Below are 21,064 nucleotides of genomic sequence, written 5' to 3' on the forward strand. Positions count from 1 at the left end.
TCTTATTTTCGGGGAAACAGGGCATTTTCCCACATATCTTATCTCTTGTAACTTACTATTATTAACAAGTTGAATGTTTTGTGATTGAGATCCAGCTCACTAAACCCAATCTCTTACCTGCTCTGGATAAAAATAAGCTCATTCCACCAGAGCCTGAGCCAGCTTCCAAAACAGCATCACCTGGATTGCTAATCATCAACAGCACCATATTCATATCCTACGACTGAAACACACTATGGGCGACTCAGTGACTAAGCACCTACTCTTATCTTACATTGTTGAACATGGAGAAAGGAAAGAAAAAAAAGTTAAGACTCTGGCCCTGGGCTCGGCGCTTGTGGCTTAAGCGGCTAAGGCGCCAAACACATACACCTGAGCTGGCAGGTTCAAATCCAGCCTGGGCCCGCCAAACAACAATGATGGCTGCAACCAAGACTCTGGCCCTGTTTACAAAGCATTTATGTTTGTATAACTTTTAATTTTTCCTCGTTTTACTTTCTCTTAGATGTTTTAATTAAAACAAAATTTTCCTTCCAAGCCAACAGACTGCAACAAAGAATTTATATTTTGTTTGATAAGAGAGATTCAAGAAACCGATTAGCAAATAAGGCAGCACTCAAAATAATACTAAAATTATGAACGATACTTAATAGGAACTCAGAGAGAAAGGAGAAGGCAGCAGACTGCCCCAGCTTAAAGACAGAGAGTAGAGAATTTAAGGAAATCGTCATAGGTAGAAATAGCTTTAAATAAAGTCACGGTAGAATAACAGTTTGCCCATGTCAGAGAGATAAGAAGACTTAAATGCCAGTATGAAGCATTTGAAGTTGGCCTGGTAATCAACTAGGGCATGCAGTGAGTAGGGCACCAGCCCCATATGCCGAGGGTGGCGGGTTCAAACCCAGCCCTGGCCAAACTGCAACAAAAAAATAGCCGGGCGTTGTGGCGGGCGCCTGTAGTCCCAGATGCTTGGGAGGCTGAGACAAGAGAATCGCGTAAGCCCAGGAGTTGGAGGTTGCGGTGAGCCGTGTGATGCCACGGCACTCTACTGAGGGCGGTACAGTGAGACTCTGTCTCTACAAAAAAAAAAAAAAAAACAACTGGGCATGTCACTGAGGCAATATAAATGGCATTTTATGAAAATTAATCTGGGGAATACAGGATTTACTAGAGAAAAATTAGAGGCAGGACCAATTAGGAACTTATATTTTAATAATAACTGCATAGGCCAGGCTCACTGTTGTAATCACACAGATTGCGTGAGCTCAGGAATTCCAGACCAGCCTGTGCAAGAACAAGACCCTGTCTCTAATATAGAAAAACTAGCCAGGAGCTGTGGCAGGCATCTATAGTCCCAGCTACTTGGGAGGCTGAGGCAAGAGGATCATTTCAGCCCGGGAGTTTGAGGTTGCTGTGAGCTATGACGCCATGGCACCCTGACCCAGGGCGACAGAGTGAGACTCTGTCTCAATAATATCTGCATAAAATGATGAACTAATTTAGAATTAGGACACTGTACTATGATGAGTAGATCTGAGGACCCATTTGGCAACACTATAACTGAAGAACTGTTTTTGTTAATGAAATAAGAACATCCCACATGACAGTAGAAGAGCTGTTCATCCAAGTTTTACCACATGCCAGGCTTCTCTGACTGTGCAAACTGCTTTCATGCATTATCTTGTTTAATCAGAAATAATTATTCCTGAGTCCTATTGAGAAAAATATCTAAGTCTAGAAAGGCTGTTTGAAAATTTTCCAACTGTAGAAAATGCAATAGTAAAGTGATACTTCATAACTTTGGAAGAGTCTCCCAATAGCCTCAAATTACTTTTGGAAAGAGGCAGGGAAGTGAATGCTAAGGTCCTGCACATGTTAGACTGCAATTGTTAGAATGTATTAATATATAGTGGGATCCAAACTAGAAAACTCATCCCATTGAGACCACCTAAGCTGAAGGGCAGAAAGCAAAAGGTTAAGTGTATTCAATTTGTTTATAACCTGCCACGATTCTGCATCTCAAGTGAGCCATCCAAGAAAAAAAGAACTACAGTCTCTAGCCGCGGTTCTCAACCTGTGGGTCGCGACCCCTTTGTAACAACGAAAATACATGGCGGCATTACAAGTTTGAGAACCACTGCTCTAGACTATTACACTGAGATGACTACCCAAGCTGCCTCCCACCGCTCTGTGAAGTTGTTTGTGCTCCCTTCCTATCTCTACTTCGCGGTGCTGACACATAAAGGGTATGTGTCCATCTAAAAGACTAATAAACATTTGTGAATGAAACTGTTTGACTAATACATTTTAAAAATTTGTGTGTATGTCATTTGGTCCAAGCCTTAGTCCAGCATTTCAGAAAATACATTTTGGCTTCTACCCAAACTATACTTGTTAAATATTTACTTTTGCAATCAAATCTGTATTTAGTTTACAATTTTATTGTGACTGGACAGAAAGGATCCCAGAAATCTCCTCCTTTTTAAATTTTCACAATCAGTTTTTCCAGAAAAAAAAAGGATACTAATAATAACAATTTATCAGATTTGCTGCTTATTGGAAACTCTGAAAGGTTTGGGTATTGGGGGAACGTTGAAATGAATGCCAACAGTCTCAACTAACATTTGGCATAGTGTGTAATGGTGAACAGTGTCGCCTAAGGAGTTCAACATAGGTTCTAATACTGACTTTTCCACTTACTTCCTCACAGTATCACATTGGACAAATTACTTAACCTCTGATTTCTCACTTTTGTAACGGGGATAGTCCTAGATCTTTGCAAGGAAGGCTCTTCCTTATTTAGGTTTCCTATCAAATGTACTTCCTAGGAGACCTTATGTAATCACCTCGCATAAAGTATTCTCCATTCCCCCTCAACCCAACACAATGCCATTTTTAAATTGTTAATCTATTTGTCTTTGTAGCACTTAGCACTGCCTGAAATGACTGAATTCTTTCATTTACTTTTCTTTGTCACATGTCCTAGAATACAAGGCTTAAGCTGAGAGCAAGGGCTATCATTCAACACTGAACCTTCAACACTATACCTCCATAAAAAAGTGCCTTGTGGGTGGTGCCTGTGGCTCAGTGAGTGGGGTGCTGGCCCCGTGTACTGAGGGTGGTGGGTTTGAGCCCAACCCCGGCCAAACTGCAACAATAAAAAAATTAAAAAAAAAAAACTTAATTAAAAAGTGCCTTGAATATAAAAGGTAGTCGATTATTTGCTGAATAAATAATAAATATATTGTCACTTGGGGAAACAAGTTGTGTTACAAAAGAAAATTCTACTCAAGGGCTGGAACCGTAAGGGTTGAAATAAACCCCCTGGGAATGCATGATGAGAATATGATTGAAACTAGGCACTAGGCAATTACATAGAATATTCATTTGATGTTTTAGTGTTAGTGACATTTAATGTTAGCTGGTTCTTTTTTTTTTGTTTGTTTGTTTTTGGCCGGGGCTAGGTTTGAACCTGCCACCTCTGGCATATGGGACCGGCACCCTACTCCTTGAGCCACAGGTGCCACCAATGTTAGCTGTTTTAATACTAAACTTTATTTTTTTCCTAAAGGGAAAAGCATAGTAATATATACATTATTGATAAAATATACCTCTAGTAACACACCTTATTAAATGATCAAATTTTCTTTCTTTTTTGAGACAGTCTCACTCTGCCACCCTCGGTACAGTGCTGTGGCATCACAGTTCACAGCAACCTCAAACTCTAGCAGGGGTCCTCAAACTACGGCCCACGGGCCACATGAGGTGGTGTGATTGTATTTGTTCCTGTTTTGTTTTTTTACTTCAAAATAAGATATGTGCAGTGTGCATAGGAATTTGTTCATAGTTTTTTTTCTTTAAACTATAGTCCAGCCCTCCAACAGTCTGAGGGACAGTGAACTGGCCCCTGTTTAAAGTTTGAGGACCTCTTCAAGGCTTAAGCTATTCTCTTGCCTCAGCCTTTCAAGTAGCTGGGTCTACAGGTGCCCACCACAACACCGGGCTATTTTTTTTTGCAGTTGTTTAGCTGGTCTGGGCTGGGTTCGAACCCACCAGCCTCGGTGTATGTGGTTAGCGCTATAACCACTGTGCCACAGGCGCAGAGCCTAAACGATCAAATTTTGACCATGACAGTACTACAAAATTGTCCTCAAAAGTTCAACATTCCAGCTTGGCACCGTGGTTACTGATGCCAGCCACATACACCAAAGGTGGCAGGTTCCAACCTGGCCCAGGCCAGTTTAAACAACTACAACAACAAAAAAGTTCAACATTCCCTTGAATGCTGCTGAACTTGCAAACTGATGAGTAATGGGGCACAAATATATGCACTTATTTTGTGCATTCTAATAATAAGTTGTCATTGTCTTCATTTTACAGGTAGGGAAACAAGACTCCAAAATTAAAATTAAATCTGGCGGTTTGCTCAAAAAATTAGCAATTGCAATTTGTCAGTTTTCATCAAATATGTAAAAATCGTTATCTACTGGTTTTCTAAGAAAACTGCTGAGTACGTTAAAAAAGAGAGACGGCGGCTCACTCCTGTAATCCTAGCTCTCTGGGAGACCAGGGCGATTGGATTGCTTGAGCTCAGGAGTTCAAGACCAGCCTAAACAAGAGAGACCCCGTTTCTACTAAAAATGGAAAAATTAGCCACGAGTTATGGCGGGCACCTGTAATCCTAGCTACTTCGGAGGATGAGGCAAGAGGATCTCTTGAGCCCAAGAGTTTGAAAATGCTGTGAGCTATGATGCGACAGCTCTCTACCCAAGTGGAGGAGTGAGACTATTTAGAGAAAGAGAGAGGGAGGGGGGTGCTTTGAGTACAACATTTACCAGACTTGTAGCACTGCATCTGTCTTTGCTCTTCCTGGACCCTATACACACCTAATCCCCATCGCATTACCTTTGGGTATGTTACGCCAGGCCCTCTTTTCATCAATAATACATAGTCCTCCAATGTCGGCCTTCTCAGCACCAAGTGCTTACCGAAGGAACTCAGCATCTGGCTGGGGAACTTCCCCCACGATCTTGCTGAACCGGACTGCCCCCCAGCTAGCTACTATTTTAAGTGTCTGGAATTGCTCGACCTATATAATTTTTTAAATTTGTGTCTCTTCCCAGCCTCAGCTAAAATCAACTGCCCAGCCTGAAAGGGTCCTTCTCTGGAAAGTGAGCAGCAAGGGCAGGGGTGAAGCTCTTCGACCTCGGTCACGGACTGGGCCAGGGCAGGCAGCAAGGGACCACCGGATCCCCGGTGCGCCGTTTTAGACTAGCCCTGGTCTCCGCTCCAGTCCTTGAACTCTTGAGAAGGTGACTCTTCCCGCGGCGTAGGCAGTCTCAGGAGTTCCAGTGACGAAAGACATCTGGTCCCTGGGCCCGGGATGCGTAGAGAGAGAGATGGCGAAGACTCTGTTTCTGTGACTTTGCGTGGTGCCTCCTCACACGTTCTCCATACCGCGCGTCTCGAGGCGAGGATGTGCAACAGAGCGACCCGGCTTTATCCAAGAGCACACACCCAAGGCCGGGCAGGAAAGAATTGGTCCCGACTCCTAACCGCCTCCGGAAGCGCAGCAACTGGGGCAGAGAGGGCCGCGGCGCACCCCGCCAGGATGGCGTCCCGCGCAGGCGCCGTCGCAGGCAAGTGACGTAAGGCGAGGCGAGGAGAGGGCCCTTCCCCCAGTTCTGGGATGCTGGGGTAGTAACTGTCGCAGGAGTGATCGCCTGGAGCGTTGGGGTTCATTTTTCCCTTTCGAATGTGGGCAAAGCAAAGAATTTACTGCTGACAAATTTCCGCCAGCCTCACCTGGGACCAAGAGGATTAAGGACAAAACTTGCCAAAGCAAAGTCACCCTTTCACTCCCAAGATGCATAAGTAAAATCAGCCCTGAGATGCATTTGACAGCATGAGACCTGCCACCCACTGAGTGGCTCCGCTGACCTCATCTTGCTCTGGGCCTCAGCAAGTCCCTTTTGGCAGGGCTGTGACTCCCTGCCTGCCTCCATCCCCAGGCCCAAAGAGAGTCCAGATGTCAATTAAACTGAATAACCACCCTGGGTTTATGTAACAGATTTTTTTCAACAATTAAAACGTAACAGTTCACTGTTTTGCCCTTCCCAAAACTTTAAATAAAAGTGTCTTAAAATAGAAAAAGATATCTTTGGAGTCCAAAGTTGAAGTTTATCCCTAGCTTAGTTGCTTAATATTAGTTTATTTGGCATAAGTTTATGGGGGGGGAGTGTCTCGCAATATCAGGGACGTTAAATACTTACTTAAATTTTCAACACCTCTGTGTTAGAAATAAGTATTCCCGTTTTACTCATAAGGAAACTGACCCAGGATAATCATGATTTGGGCAAGATCCCATAGTTAACAAGTGGCATGCCACAGTTTCCTGTCTAGGTTTATCTGGCTTAACAAGCCATGCTCTTTGTACTGAAACGCCTTTTTAAAAGACTGGTCGGGGGCAGCGCCTGTGGCTCAAAGGAGTAGGGCGCCGACCCCATCCCATATGCCAGAGGTAGCGGGTTCAAACCCAACCCCGGCCAAAAACTGCAAAAAAAAAAAAGACTGGTCGGCAGTAGAATTGAACTTAAAGTCGAAGTATGTTCAAAGGGCTATAAATTCGGTGTAAATTTGATAAATACTGTTACTACTAATTTATAAGATAATACTTCCTTTTTTTTAATTTTTTTTGAGACAGTCTCATTTTGTCGCCCTTGGTAGATTGCTGGGGCGTCGTAGTTCACAGCAACTTCAAAATAATTGGGCTCAAGCAATTCTCTTGCCTCAGCCTCCCAAGTAGCTGGTGCTACCGCCACAACGCCAGGCTATTTTTAGAAATGGGGTCTTTTAGGCTGGTCTCAAACTTCTAAGCTCAGGCAATCCACCCACTTTGGCTTTCCAGAGTGCTAGAATTATAAGGCATGAGCCACCCCGCCCACCCAATACTTTCTAATCTATACTTTTTAGGACATCAGCCACCGTAAACTCCATCAACAGAATTTCTCTATTTTAATCCTAAAAGTGAATAAAGAAACTGCTTTCCTCCCCACCCCACCCTCCAAAAGTGCATGTCTCACTTTTGGTTTGGTGATTTATTTATTTTTTATTTTTTGAGACAGTGTCTTACTCTGTACCCTGGGTCCAGTGCTGTGGTGTCATAGTTCTAAGCAACCTCAAACTCTTGGGCTCAAGAGATCCTCTTGGGCTTAAGAGATCTTCTTGCTTCAGTCTCTCAAGTAGCCGGGACTACAGGCGCAGGCCACAATGCCTGGCTAGTTTTCCTATTTTTAGTAGAGATGGGGTCTAGGTTTGCTCAGGTTGGTCTCAAACTCTTGAACCCAAGCAACCCACCTACCTTGGCCTCCCAGAGTGCTAACATTACAGATGAGCTACCATGCCGGGCCTTGGTTTGGTGTTTTAAAATGTTCTTATGACTACCACCTGTAATCTGAGCACTTTAAGGGGCAGAGGTCAAAAGATAGCTTGAAGCCATGAGTTCCAGTGAGACCCATCTCTACAAATATATATATATTTAATTTTCTGGGTGAGGTGACTGGCGCCTGTAGTCCCAGGTATTTGGGAGGCTAAAGCAGGGATTGCTTGAGCCCAGGAGTTTGAGGTTGCTGTGAGCTGTGATCAGGCCAATGCACTCCAGCCTGGGTGACAGAAAGAAACCTCATTTCTAAAAAGAGAACCCTCCCCCTCCAAAACAAAAAGCAGTTCTAATGGCCAATCTTTCTCATAATCAAGGGACTTTTCTCACTCGTTTTTCTCGTGGTAGGCTTCCTTAGAGAAAAAGTCATTTTTTGGATATTAGGTTCTTAGAATTAAGGAAATTATCATCACCAAACATAGGTCTGAGTTGGAACCTCCTCAGTTCTAAGCTCTATGATTTTGTCTTAATTAACTTTTCTTTATTTTTATTTAAGAATATTAGGGGGTGGCTCAGTGCCTGTAGCACAGTGGTTACGGCATCAGCCACATACACTGAGTCTGGCGGGTTCAAACCCAGCCCAGGCCTGCTAAACAACCATGACAACTGCAACAAAAATAGCCGGGCATGTGGTGGGCGCCTGTAGTCCCAGCTACTTGGGAGGCTGGGGCAAGAGAATCACTTGAGCCTAAGAGTTTGAGGTTGCTGTGAGCTGTGATGCTACAGCACTCTACCGAGAGTGACATAGTGAGACTCTGTCTCAAAAAAAAAAAAGAAAGAAAGAAAGAAAGAAAAAGAAATAAACATTTTTTTTTTTTTTTTGTAGAGACAGAGTCTCACTGTACCGCCCTCGGGTAGAGTGCCATGACATCACACGGCTCACAGCAACCTCTAACTCTTGGGCTTAAGCGATTCTCTTGCCTCAGCCTCCCAAGTAGCTGGGACTACAGGCGCCCGCCACAACGCCCGGCTATTTGCAGTTTGACCGGGGCTGGGTTTGAACGTGCCACCCTCAGCATATGGGGCCGGCACCCTACTCACTGAGCCACAGGCACCGCCCAGAAATAAACATTTCTTAAAAAAAAAAAAATATTATGGGGTACAGATGTTTTGTTTACATGACTTGCTTTTGTATAGTTTGAGTCAGAGTTATAACGTGCTCCTCACTCGATCATACTTCAGTGCATATTTGCCCTTTCCTTCCTGCTCACTCCCACCTGCTTGCTTTCCATTGAGTTTTACTACCAAATGTGCACATTAGTTAGTTCCAATTTTCTTTCCAAATTAACAAGAGGGCACAAATGTTTAGGTTACATTGTTTTCATTTCTAAGGTAAAGTTCAAGTTGTAGTTGGGTCCTTCACCAAGGGGAGATTAGTTTCACTGTGAGAGTACAGATGGTGTTTGTTTTTCCATTCTTGTGAAACTTCACTTAGAAGAACAGTCTTCAGTTCCCCCCAGATTGTTACAAAAGGTATTAGTTCACCATTTTGGGGGTGAGTAGTATTCATCATATACATATACAACATTTTATGAATCCATTCATGTGTCAATGGGCACTTGGGTTGGTTCCACATCTTTGCAATTGTGAACTGTGCTGAAATAAACATTTGAGTGTGCATGTCTTTTTGACAAAATGACTCTTTTTCCTTTGGGTATATACCCAATAGTGAGATTTCTGGATCAAATGGTAGGTCTAATTTAGTTCTCTGAGGTATGTTCATAAGACTTTCCATAGAGGTTGTCCTACAGTCTCACCAACAGTGGAAAAGTGTTCCTTTTTCTCCACATCCATACCAGCATCTGTTGTTTTGGGATTTTTTTTTACAGAGTCTCACTTTGGGGCCCTCAGTAGAGTGCTGTGGCATCATAGCTCACAGCAACCTCCAATTCTTGGGCTTAAGCAATTCTCTTGCCTCAGCCTCCCAAGTAGCTGGGACTACAGGAGCCTGCCACAATGCCCGGCTTTTTTTTTTTTTTTTTTGTAGAGACGGGATCTCACTCTGGCTCAGGCTGGTTTTGAACCTCTGAGCTCAGGGCAATCCATCAGCCTCAGATTCCCAGAGTGCTAGAATTAAAGGTGTGAGTGACCATGCCTGGCCATTTTGGGATTTTTTTTGACAAAAGCCATTCTCACTAGAGTTAGGTAATACCTCATTGTGGTTTTGATTTGCATTTCCCTGATGATTAGAGACATTGAGCATTTTTTCATATGTTTATTGGCCATTTATCTTCTTTTGAAAAGCTTCTGTTCATGTCTTTTGACCCCTTTTTATGAGGTTGTTTGATTTTTTTCTTGCTGATTTGTGTGAGTTCTTTATACATTCTGGTTATCAACCCTTTATTGGATGTATAGCTTGCTTATATTTTCTCCTATTCCACGGGTTGTTTATTGTATCCTTGGCTGGGTGAAAGCTTTTTAATTCAATCAGGTTCCATTTGTTAATTTTTTTGTTGCCGTGATTGCCTTTGCAGTCTCCTTCATAAATTCTTTGCCTAGGCTGATGTTTCTAAGAGTTTTTCCAACATTTTCTTCTAGAAGTCTTATAGTTTCATGCAATAGTGTTAAGTCTGTTGTCCACCTTGAATGGACACTTTTGTGAGTGGTGAGAGATGAGGATCCTGTTTCAATCTTCTGCATGTGGCTATCCAATTTTCCCAGCACCATTTATTGAATAGAAATTTGTTTCCCCATATATGTTATTGTCTGCTTTGTCAAAGATCAGATGGCAACACGAGGATGGTTTTATGTGTGGGTTTTCTGTTCTGGTCCATTGGTCTATGTCTCTTATGTTGTACCAGTACCATGCTGTTTTGGTCACTATAGCTTTATAGTATAGTTTGAAGTCTGGTAAAGTGATGCCTCTCTATTTGTCATTTTTTCTTAAGGTTGCTTTGTCTATTTGGGCTCTTTTCTGGTTCCATACAAAGCATAGAATTATTTTTTTCTAGATCTGTGAAAAATTATGTTGGCACGTTAATAGGGATTGCATTGAACCTGTAGATTACTTTGGGTAGTATAGACATTTTATCAATGTTGAATCTGCCAACCCATGAGCATAATAAATTTTTCCATTTGTTTACATCCTCTGCGATTTCCTCCTTCAATAACTCATAGTTCTCCCTATAGTCTTTTGCCTTGTTAAATAATTTCTAGGTATTTTATTTGCTTTGTTGCTATACTGAAAGATATTGAGTCTTTGATTTCATTCTCAGCTTGACTGTTGTTGGTATGTAGGAATGCTCCTCATTTGTGTATATTGATTTTATATCCTGAGATTTTGCTGAATTTATTTATCAATTCCAGGAATCTCTTGGCAGAATCTTTGAGATTTTCTAGATATAAGATCATACTGTCAGCAAAGAGTAGTAGTTTGGCCTCTTTGGTCTCCATTTGGATACCTTGATTTCCTTCTGTCTGATTGCTCTGGTAGGACTTCCAGCTCTATGTTGGATAGAAGTGGTAACAGGGAGCAACATTGTCTAGTTCCAGATCTAAGTGGACGTTGGCTGTGGGTTTGTCAGATGCCTTTTATAATTTCAAGATATGTTTCATCTATGCCTATTTTGTTAAGAATTCTTATCATAGGGTTGGCACCTATAACAGTGGTTACAAGGCCAGCCATGTACATCAAGGTTGGTGGGTTTGAACACGGCCTGGGCCAGCTAAACAACTGCAACAAAAAAATAGCCAGGTGTTGTGGTGGGCGCCTGTAGTCACAGCTACTTGGGAGGCTGAGGCAAGAGAATCAGTTAAGCCCAAGAGTTTGAGGTTGCTGTGAGCTGTGATGCCACAGCACTCTACCCAGGGCAACATAGTGAGACTCTGTCTCAAAAAAAAAGAATTCTCTTCATAAAAGGGTGCTGAATTTTGTCAAATGTTGTATCTGCATCTATTGAGATGATCATCTGGTCTTTGTTTTTGTTTTTGTTTTGAGACAGAACCTCAAGCTGTCGCCCTGGGTAGAGTGATGTGGCATCACAGCTCACAGCAACCTCCAACTCTCGGGCTTAAGCCATTCTCTTCCCTCAGCCTCCCAAGTAGCTGGGACTACAGGCACCTGCCACAATACCCGGCTATTTTTTGGTTATAGTTGTCATTGTTGTTTGGTAGGCCTGGGCTGGATTCAAACCAGCCAGCTTTGGTGTATGTGGCTGGCGCCTTAGCTGCTTGAGCTACAGGTGCTGAGCCCTGGTCTTTGTTTTTGATTTTGTTTATGTGTTAAATCATATTTATAGATTTGCATACATTGAACTATCCTTGCATTCTTGGGATAAAGCCCACTTGGTCGCAGTGGATTATGTTTTTCATGTGCTGCTGAATTCGGTTTGCTAGAATTTTATTGAGAATATTTGTGTCTCTATTCATAAGGGATATTGGTCTGTAGTTTTCTTTCTTTCTTTCTTTCTTTCTTTCTTTCTTTCTTTCTTTCTTTCTTTCTTTCTTTCTTTCTTTCTTTTTTTCTTTCTTTTCTTTCTTTTCTTTCTTTCTTTTCTTTCTTTCTACAGAGTCTCACTTTGTCACCTTCGGTGGAGTGCCATAGCATCATAGCTCACAGCAACCTCCAACTCCTGGGCTTAGGTGATTCTCTTGCCACAGCCTCCCAAGTAGCTGGGATTACAGGTACCCGCCACAACACCTGGCTATTTTTTGTTATAGTTTAGCTGGGGCTGGGTTTGAATCTGCCACCCTCGGTATATGGGGCCAGCACCCTACTTACTGAGCCACAGGTATTGCCCTATAGTTTTCTTTTTTTGTTGTGTCCTTTCCTGGCTTTGGTATCAAGGTGATATTGGCTTCATAGAATGAGTTGTGGGGTGATTTCTTCCTTCTTGATGTTATGAAGTAATTTCTATAGTATAGGTACCAATTCCTCTTTGTAGGTCTGGTAAAATTTGGCCATGGAACCATCTAGTTTTGTTGGAAGGTTTTCTATTACTGCTTTAATTTTCTTACTTGACATTAGTCTGTTTAGGAGTTCTGTTTCTTCCTGATTGAGCCTAGGGAGATTGTATATTTCCAAGAATTTGTCCATTTCCTTGACCTTTTCCATTTTAGGTACATAGAGGTTTTTATATATTCAGAGATGATGTTTTGTATTTCTGTGAAATCATTTGTAATATCTCCTTTTTCATGTCTGATTGAGCTTAATAGGGTCCTTTCTTTTCTGTTTTTGGTTAATCTAGCAAGGGGTCTGTCAATGTGGTTTATCTTTCAAAGAACCAACTTTTTCAAGAATCTTCTGTGTAATTCTATTGTTATCTATTTCACTTAGTTCTGCTCTGACCTTAGTTCTTTCTCTTATCCTGCTTGGTTTGGGTTTGGTTTGCTCTTTCTTTTCTAATTCCTCGAGATGATTCTTTATATTGTTGATTTGTGATCTTCTGGAGTTTTTAAAATGTGGGCATGTAAGACAATAAATTTTCCTTTTAGGACTGCTTTTGCTAAATCCTACATATTTTAATAATTTGTGTCCCTTTTGTCATTTTAAGAACCTTATGATTTCTATCTTTATTTCCTTCTCGATCCAATAATGTTCCACAGGAGATTGTTACTTTCCATCACCTTGTGTAGAATTTTGAGTTTCTGTTGGAGTTGAGTTTTAAATTTTATTCCATTGTGTTCTGAGAAGATATGTGATATAATTTCTGTTTTTTTGAGACATGTTTTGTGACCTAACAGGTGATCAATCTTGGAGAATGTTCTGTGTGCTGATGAGAAGAATGTATATGTACATTCAGTAGTTTAGGGGGTAGTTCTGTGAATATCTGTTTGGCCCATTTGCTCTAGAATTTCATTTAAATCCCATGTTTCTTTATTTATTTTCTGTTTGGAAGATCTGTTGAGTGCTATCAGTGGAGTGTTGAAGTCCACAGCTATTATGATATTGCTGTTTATCACTTTGTTTACATCCAGTAGTTAGCTTTATAAATCTGGGTTTACCTGTATTAGGTGCATATTTAGAATTGCTATTTCTTCTTGATGAATTGTTCCCTGTACCATTACAAAATGACCATCTTTGTTTTTCTTAACTTTTTTTGTTTGGAAGTCTATGTTATCTCATTTGAGAATGGCTACACCAGCTTTTGATTTGCATTTACATGGAATATTGTTTTGTGTCTCTTCACCTTGAGTCTGAATGAGTCCTTGTGGCTTAGATGAATTCCCTGAAGAGAGCAGATACTTAGCTTATATATTTTTTATCCATTCAGCCAGCTTATGTCCTGTAAGAGGAGAATTTAATCCATTCACATTTATGGAAAGAATTGATAAGTGGGGGTGGATTTCTGTTCATCATGTTGAGTAGAAGTTCACTGCTTTGTTTTACCTCTTGAACTTTGTGGTATCTGGGCTCTGAACGTTAGCATTAGGATGGTTTTACAATGGTGGACATCTATTTGCTAATCAGTGTATAATGCAGATCTGTGTACTTCTGCAGAGTAGGTCTCATCTTGGCAAATTCCTACTTTATTGTCTCTTAAATATTATTAGATGATACGTAACTGTTATTTCGAAAAACCAGGAATTGGAAAAAAAGGTGTATTGACAAAATTTACATTTAATTTTTGAGAACAACTATAAACAGAAAAGGACTTTTTTGTGTGTGTGTGATTCTTTAGTCAGCATCAGAAGTGGCATCCTTTTCTTTCTTTTTTTTTTTTGTGGTTTTTGGCCGGGGCTAGGTTTGAACCTGCCACCTCCGGCATATGGGACCGGCGCCCTACTCCTTGAGCCACAGGCACTGCCTGGCATCCTTTTCTTTTTATTGTTTGAATACACAATGTTAGAAATATTTTGTCCTACATACATCTAATTGAGCGCATTAGTATATTTTGATAAATACAATTATTCATTATCTTCCAGAGCACTTAAATTCTCCAAAAAAATTAAAAATCATTGTGTTTGCTTTTCTGGGTATTCTTTTCCTTTCCTCTGTCTTCCCTATGAAGTTGTCAGTCTGCATGCTGAAACTATTCTCTTAATTTATGAGATACTATCAACTTATGATGTTTCATTATGTGATAAGGCCAAGAAAGACACTGTCACTGTTGTCTTATGATATTTAGTCAAGCAATTACTTTAAAGTCCAAATAGTTAACATTGTAAAATCTCTAGCCAAGCTAGACACTGTTATAGTTCCACAGATGTACTCCTCTAGCTCCTTGTACATGTTCCTTCACTCGATTTTGTATGACTTTCCCTTGTCCTTCAAGTATCAATGTCACATTACCACCAGAATGGTGGCTTGTATTGATTCCAGAAGATGTGGAGTAGGGCCTCCCTTTGTGTTCCCAGTGGGCCCTTCAGTCCTATCATGACACATGTCATACTATATAGAAATTTCTATTTATTTACCTTTTTTCTTTTTCTTTCTTTTCTTTTTTTTTTTTTTTTTTACAGTTTAATGTATTTTAATAGCAAACTTACAGGAATAGCACAGAAGACAGACAACATTAAAAATATGTACTTGCATGTAGGACAACTCAATTAGAAAAGTATAGTGAATGGATGGAATCTACTGTATATAAAAATGCTACAAACACCATTTAGTTGCTGTCAATAAGAAATTTACTTGTTTAAAAAAAATCCAAATGCTGGCATTGTCCAGAAAAATTGAACAGGTTTATTTATGATTGTTATAAAGTTGAACTGCTGAAATTTGTTACTGAAACATTTTGACTCGCATTAATGCTGCACATCCCCGCATTTTATATAAAAATTCACACACAAATGAAAATGGAAAAACTGCCAATACCCTGTTTTTCCAGTCACAATCATATAATTATCTTTTGATCCCAAGGGGGAAAAAAATCTAACGTTCAGAACTACCAGTAAGAGGAAGAAGAGAATTGTTTTTTTAATAATGAAATGTTTTCCCATCAAAGTGGACTCTTAAGCACATTCTCCACGTATGCGGCGTGCTATCTGGATGTCTTGGCATAATTGTTACACGTTTGGCATGGATAGCACACAGGTTGGTGTCTTCTAAAAGGCCAACCAGATAGGCCTCACTTGCCTCCTGCAAAGCACCAATAGCTGCGCTCTGGAAGCGCAGATCTGTCTTAAAGTCCTGAGCAATTTCTCGCACCCGCTGGAAAGGAAGTTTGCGAATCAGAAGTTCAGTGGATTTTTGAAAACGTCTTATTTCACGGAATGCCACAGTACCAGGCCTGTAGCGATGAGGTTTCTTCACCCCTCCAGTAGAGGGCGCACTCTTGCGCGCGGCTTTCGTAGCCAGTGGCTTCCTGGGTGCTTTATCAGACTGGCAGTCTGCTTTGTAGGAGCCATGGTATTAAGACCTCCTTATTTACACCCCCCTCCTTCGGCTGGAGCTCCGAGAGCTAGAGGCGGCGCTGGCGTTAGACAGCAATGGCGGCTGAACGGTGGCGGCTGCGAACACAGTTCACCTTTTTTCTTTTTGACACAATCTTACTTTGTTGCTCAGGCTGGAGTGCAGTGGCATTAGCTGAGACTACAGGTTAGTTATTTTCGTTGCTGTTGTTTGAAGTGGGGTCTCACTGCATTGCCCAGACGGGTCTCTAACTCCCGGACTTTAACAGTCCTCCCACTTTGACTTCCCAAAACACCGTGAGCCTGCGGTGTGAGCCTACTACCCTCAGCCTTATTTACCATTTAGAGGATGTAATTGTTGAGGAGAGGACTATGCCTTGTCCATCATTATAATTCTAGCGCCTGTCATAGTGCCAGGCATGCAGGATTCCCTCAATAAACATTTGTTGAGCTTTGCGCAGTGGCAGTATCGTAGCCAATGAGGTTTATCTGAGGCGCGATTATTGCTAATTGAAAACCTTTCCCAATAAACATTTGTTGAATAAATGAGCAAAGAAAGTAGAAAATGAGAAAACCAGCAGTGCTGATATATATATATTTTTTAATTAGCCAGGTGGTGTGTGCTCTTGTGGTCTTAGCTACTCAGGAAGGATCATGTGAGTCTAGGAATTGAAGGCTGCAGTGAGCTATGATTTGCACACCCTGGATGACAGAGTGAGACCTTGTCCTTTAAAATATCCTATTTAGAGATAAAGTAGCTGAAGCAGTGTTCATTTTTGAACACTGCTTAAAAACAATTCAATATAAAATAGACTTATTTACTTTTTTTCTAATTTTATTTTATTTTTAGAGCCAGAGGACTCGCTCTAGTGCCCCATTAGAATGCAATGGTGTGATCATAGCTCTCTGTAACCTTTAACTCCTGGGCTCAAATGATCTTTCTGTCTCTGCCTCCTGAGTAGTGGGGACTATAGACCATGCCACCCCACCCAGCTACATTTTTAATTTTTTTTTTTTTTGAGACAGAGTCTCACTGTATTACCCTAGGTAGAGTCCCATGGAGGCACAGCTCACAGCAACCTCAAATTCCTGGGTTTAAGCTATTCTCTTGCCTCAGTGTCCCCAGGAGCTGGGACTACAAGCGTCCGCCACAAGGCTTAGCTATTTTTTGGTTGCAGTTGTCATTGTTATTTAGCAGGCCCAAGGCCAGGTTCGAACCCTCCAGCCTTGGTGTATGTGGCCGGTGCCCTACTCACTGATACATTTTTATTTTATTTTTTTTAGAGACAGAGTCTCACTTTATCACCCTCAGTGGAGTACTGTGGTGTCACAGCTCACAGTAACCTCCAGCTCTTGGGTGTAGGCAATTCTCTTGCCTCAGCCTCCCGAGTACCTGGACTACAGGCACCTGCCACAACGCCCAGCTATTTTTTTGTTGCAGTTTGGCCAGGGCCGGGTTTGAACCCAGAACCCTCCATATATGGGGCCGGCGCCTTACCCAGTAGGCCACAGGTGCCGCCCCATTTTTAATTTTTTACAGAGATAGAGTCTCACTATGTTGAGTCTCACTATGTTGCTCGGGCTGGTCTGGAACTCCTAGCTTCAAGGAATCTTCCTGCCTTGGCCCTCCAAAACACTGGATTATAGGCATGAACCACCATGCCTTTGTTAAAATCCTTATTTTCAGCTGTCTACTAGACACATCATCTGCCCACCCGTTGGTAATTCAAACTCAGCATGACCTGAACTAAACTAATTCATCGTTCCACCAGTCCTCTGGAACGCTTGTCTTCTAACAGTCCCTGTATTGGTTAAAATCACACAATTTTCTACCATTTCCAGGCTAGCAAGTTCCAAGTCACCTGTGATTCTTTTCTTTGGTGCTCTCTTCCAACACAGACAGATGAACACACACTCATACCCTCTGATCAGTAGCCAAATCCTGTGGATTTCCTTCTTACTTTCATTAGCCATCATTTTAGGCACAGTCATCTTCCTCACGGGGGGGATTTCAGTAGTCACCAAATTTGACACCTGCGTCTGAAGCCTCCTTACTCCCAGTCTACGTTCTTTCATTCAGTTATTTGATAGACATGAGCTGAGTATCTACAGTGTGCTATGCGTCATGCGCTGCTGGGGATAAGAGATTGGAGAGGGCTATGGGAAGTATTTCTTGCCCTCATAGATCTCTCAATCCATTAGGGAAGATACAACAATATACCAAGGGCAGAGTGGTGGGAGCTGTCCGTCTAGCATTCAGGCAATAAAGAGGTGCACCGTCTGTGAAGAATTAAAGAACAATACTAAAACCAACTAAAAGTCACTCTGTTCCTTATCACCATGGGCCACCGATTCTAAACAATGTCAATGGTAAAATGCTTCTCTTCCCCCAAATCTTTTAGTATTGGTTTAAGTCTGAACAAGTGTTATGCTTACTATAGAGGTTTTTTTTTTTTCTTTAGTTTGAGATAGGGTCTTGCTTTGTTGCTCACACTAGAGTGCAGTGATGTCATCATAGCTCACTGCAACCTCAAACTCCTGGGCTCAAGCAATCCTTTCTCAGCCTCTCAAATAGTTGGGACTACAGGTGCCCACCACAAAACCTCCCAGCTATTAAAAAAAAAAGTTTTTGTACATATAGTGTCTTGATATTGCCCTGGCTGGTGGTCTTGAACTCCTGGTCTCAACCATCCTCCTGCCTAAGCTTCTCAACATGGTAGGGTTATAGGCATGAGCCCCATGCCTGGCTGTGTTTTAGGACATACGTACGGTGGAAATCATCCAATTAGAACATTTTTATTACTTATCTTTGATAAACATTGTATTCTATAAGAAGGTTAATTCAAAGAATTCTTAATTATAAAGTTGGCCCCAACACCAATGGCTATAGTTCCAAGAGTTCTTTTTAAGGTCTTAAAGTTTCAGAATCATTCAAGCCTGTTAGGGTACACTATATTTATTTATTATTTATTTTCTGAGACAGAGTCTCACTATGTCACCTTTGGTAGAGTGCCATGGCATCACAGCTCACAGCAGCCTCAAACTCTTGGGCTCAAGTGATTCTCTGGCCTCAGCTTCCCAAGTAGCTGTGACTACAGGCACTGCCACAATGCCCAGCTATTCTTGTTGTTGTTGTTTCAGTTGTCATTGTTTAGCAGGCCCAGGCTAGGTTTGAACCGCCAGCCTTGGTGTATGTGGCTGGCGCTCTTGAGCTACGGGCCCCAAGCCAGGGGTACAGTTTATGTTTCCAACTCCTGTGGTGCTATATATTTCTGTGTTACTGAAGATTTGAAATAAACAAGTATAGCACATCAGTATAAGGATGAAGCAGCAGACTTGACATCCCTCCATCCTCTAATTCTGTGACTGCTTGAGATTTTTATTTTTGTTTAGAATATTTTAGCTATAGAGACATCTGAACGCTACCCAGCTATTCAAGAAAAGAAAAAAAAAAAAAACCCAGAAAGCAAACCAACAAAACCCCCAAGGCACGGATGGTATTACAATTACTAAAATTTATGTGGAAAAAGGATTTTTATGAATCTCTGCCAAGCTTAAAGACTTTTCTAAATGTTTGTTGTGTATGTTGTTTCATGTAAAAGAAACTGTTCAAACTTGAAATGAATGCAAAGTGTTGTCTAGCAACTGCTAAAAAATATAGATTAATAAATTCAGCAGGACTGATTATTGAACAGGAATATGGGAAAATCAACTTTGCAGAAGTCCTTGAAAAATCTTCAGAAGTTAAAGGAAAACAAACCTTTATTCATTTATTCATTACTGCAACAAGCCAATATTCCCGTATAAACTCCCGCTTTTTAAAAAATGTTTTGTTTTGAGACAGGGTCTCACTTCGTCACCCCCAGTAGAGTGCCCTGGCATCACAGCAACCTCTAATTCTTGGGCTCAAGTGATTCTCTTGCCTCAGCCTCCTGAGTAGCTGGGACTACAGGCGCCCGCCACAGTGCCCAGCTATTTTTAGAGATAGGGTCTTACTCTTGGTTAGGCTGGTCTTGAACCCATGAGCTCAGGTAATCCACCCTCCTCGGCATCCCAAAGTGCTGGTACTACAGGCCCCACAACAATGCCCCACTATTTTTTTTTTTTTTTAAGAGATGTGGGGTCTCCCTCTAGCCCGGGCTGGTTTTGCACTCGTGAGTTCATGCGATCCACCCACGTCGGCTTCCCAGAGTGCTGGGATTACACGTGTGAGCCACTGCGCCCAGCCTACAAAAAACATTTTAATATAATTAAAAGTATTAATCTATATATTTTTCTTTTATGTATATAGTACTTACATATTTATTTATCTTCTTTGACGAGCAGGATTATATTTATGTGTAGTTCAAAAATTATCAATGCGTTTCTTTCTTTCTTTTTTTTTTTTTTTGAGGCAGAGTCTCAAGCTGTCACCCTGGGTAGAGTGCTGTGGTGTCATAGCTCACAGCAACCTCTGACTCGGGCTCAAGTGGTGCTCTTGTCTCAGTTCTTCTTAGTTTTTCTTTTTTTCCTATTTTTTATTAAATCATAACTTTGTACATTGATGCATTTATGGGGTTCAGGGTACTGCTTCGATATACGATGTGAAATGCTTACGTTGAACTAAGTAACACATCCATCACAATTATACTCATTTCTTACTAGTTTTGAAATGTACCATTGCATCATGAACATTAGGTGAGGCCCCCCCGCCAAATACCCTCCCTCCTCTCATGTCCCCCCTCCCCTCTCGCGTCTCTTCTCTTCCTTTTACTTTCTGGACTATAGTTATGTTTTGCCATTCATATGAATGTGTAGGTGGTTGTATATTGATTTCATAGTAGTATTGAGTACATTGGATACTCTTTTTTCCATTCTTGAGATACTTTACTAAGAAGAATATGTTCCAGCTCCATCCAGGTAAACATAAAAGATGTAAAGTCTCCATCTTTTTATGGCTGCGTAGTATTCCATGGTGTACATATACCACAGTTTGTTAAACCATTCGTGGGTCGATGGGCACTTGGGCTGTTTCCATGCCTTGGCTATTATGAATTGGGCTGCAATAAACCTTCTGGTGCAAATGTCTTGTAAAATAATTTTTGATCATCTGGGTATATACCTAGTAAAGGAGTGTTCTCCAAACTTCTTGAGTGTTCTCCAAACTTCTTTCCAAAAAGGTCGTATTAGCTTGCATTCCCACCAGCAGTATAAAAGTGTTCCCTTCTCTCCGCATCCACGCCAACATCTGTAGCTTTGGAATTTTGTGATGCGGGCTAATCTTACTGGAGTTAGATGATATTTCAAAGTGGTTTTGATTTGCATTTCTCTGATGATTAAGGATGATAAGCATTT

General features: G+C 41.3%; 1 protein-coding gene and 1 pseudogene across 1 annotated transcript in view; one reads left to right on the forward strand and one right to left on the reverse strand.

Annotated features, from left to right (window-relative positions):
* TRMT61B (tRNA methyltransferase 61B) overlaps nucleotides 1–17,722 on the reverse strand; it is a 31,966-nt gene extending 14,244 nt beyond the window's left edge. Inside the window, 7 exon segments of the mRNA XM_053589321.1 lie at nucleotides 118–217; nucleotides 4,906–5,022; nucleotides 5,024–5,059; nucleotides 5,062–5,444; nucleotides 5,447–5,704; nucleotides 15,452–15,709; nucleotides 17,692–17,722. Of these exon segments, the coding sequence (XP_053445296.1) occupies nucleotides 118–217; nucleotides 4,906–5,022; nucleotides 5,024–5,059; nucleotides 5,062–5,444; nucleotides 5,447–5,704; nucleotides 15,452–15,709; nucleotides 17,692–17,722 (1,183 nt within the window).
* On the forward strand, nucleotides 16,180–16,348 carry LOC128585031 (uncharacterized; annotated as a pseudogene).
* Nucleotides 17,723–21,064: the final 3,342 nt, after the last annotated feature.

The sequence above is a fragment of the Nycticebus coucang genome, chromosome 4 (assembly GCF_027406575.1).
Source record: "Nycticebus coucang isolate mNycCou1 chromosome 4, mNycCou1.pri, whole genome shotgun sequence".
Taxonomy (NCBI): Eukaryota; Metazoa; Chordata; class Mammalia; order Primates; family Lorisidae; genus Nycticebus; species Nycticebus coucang.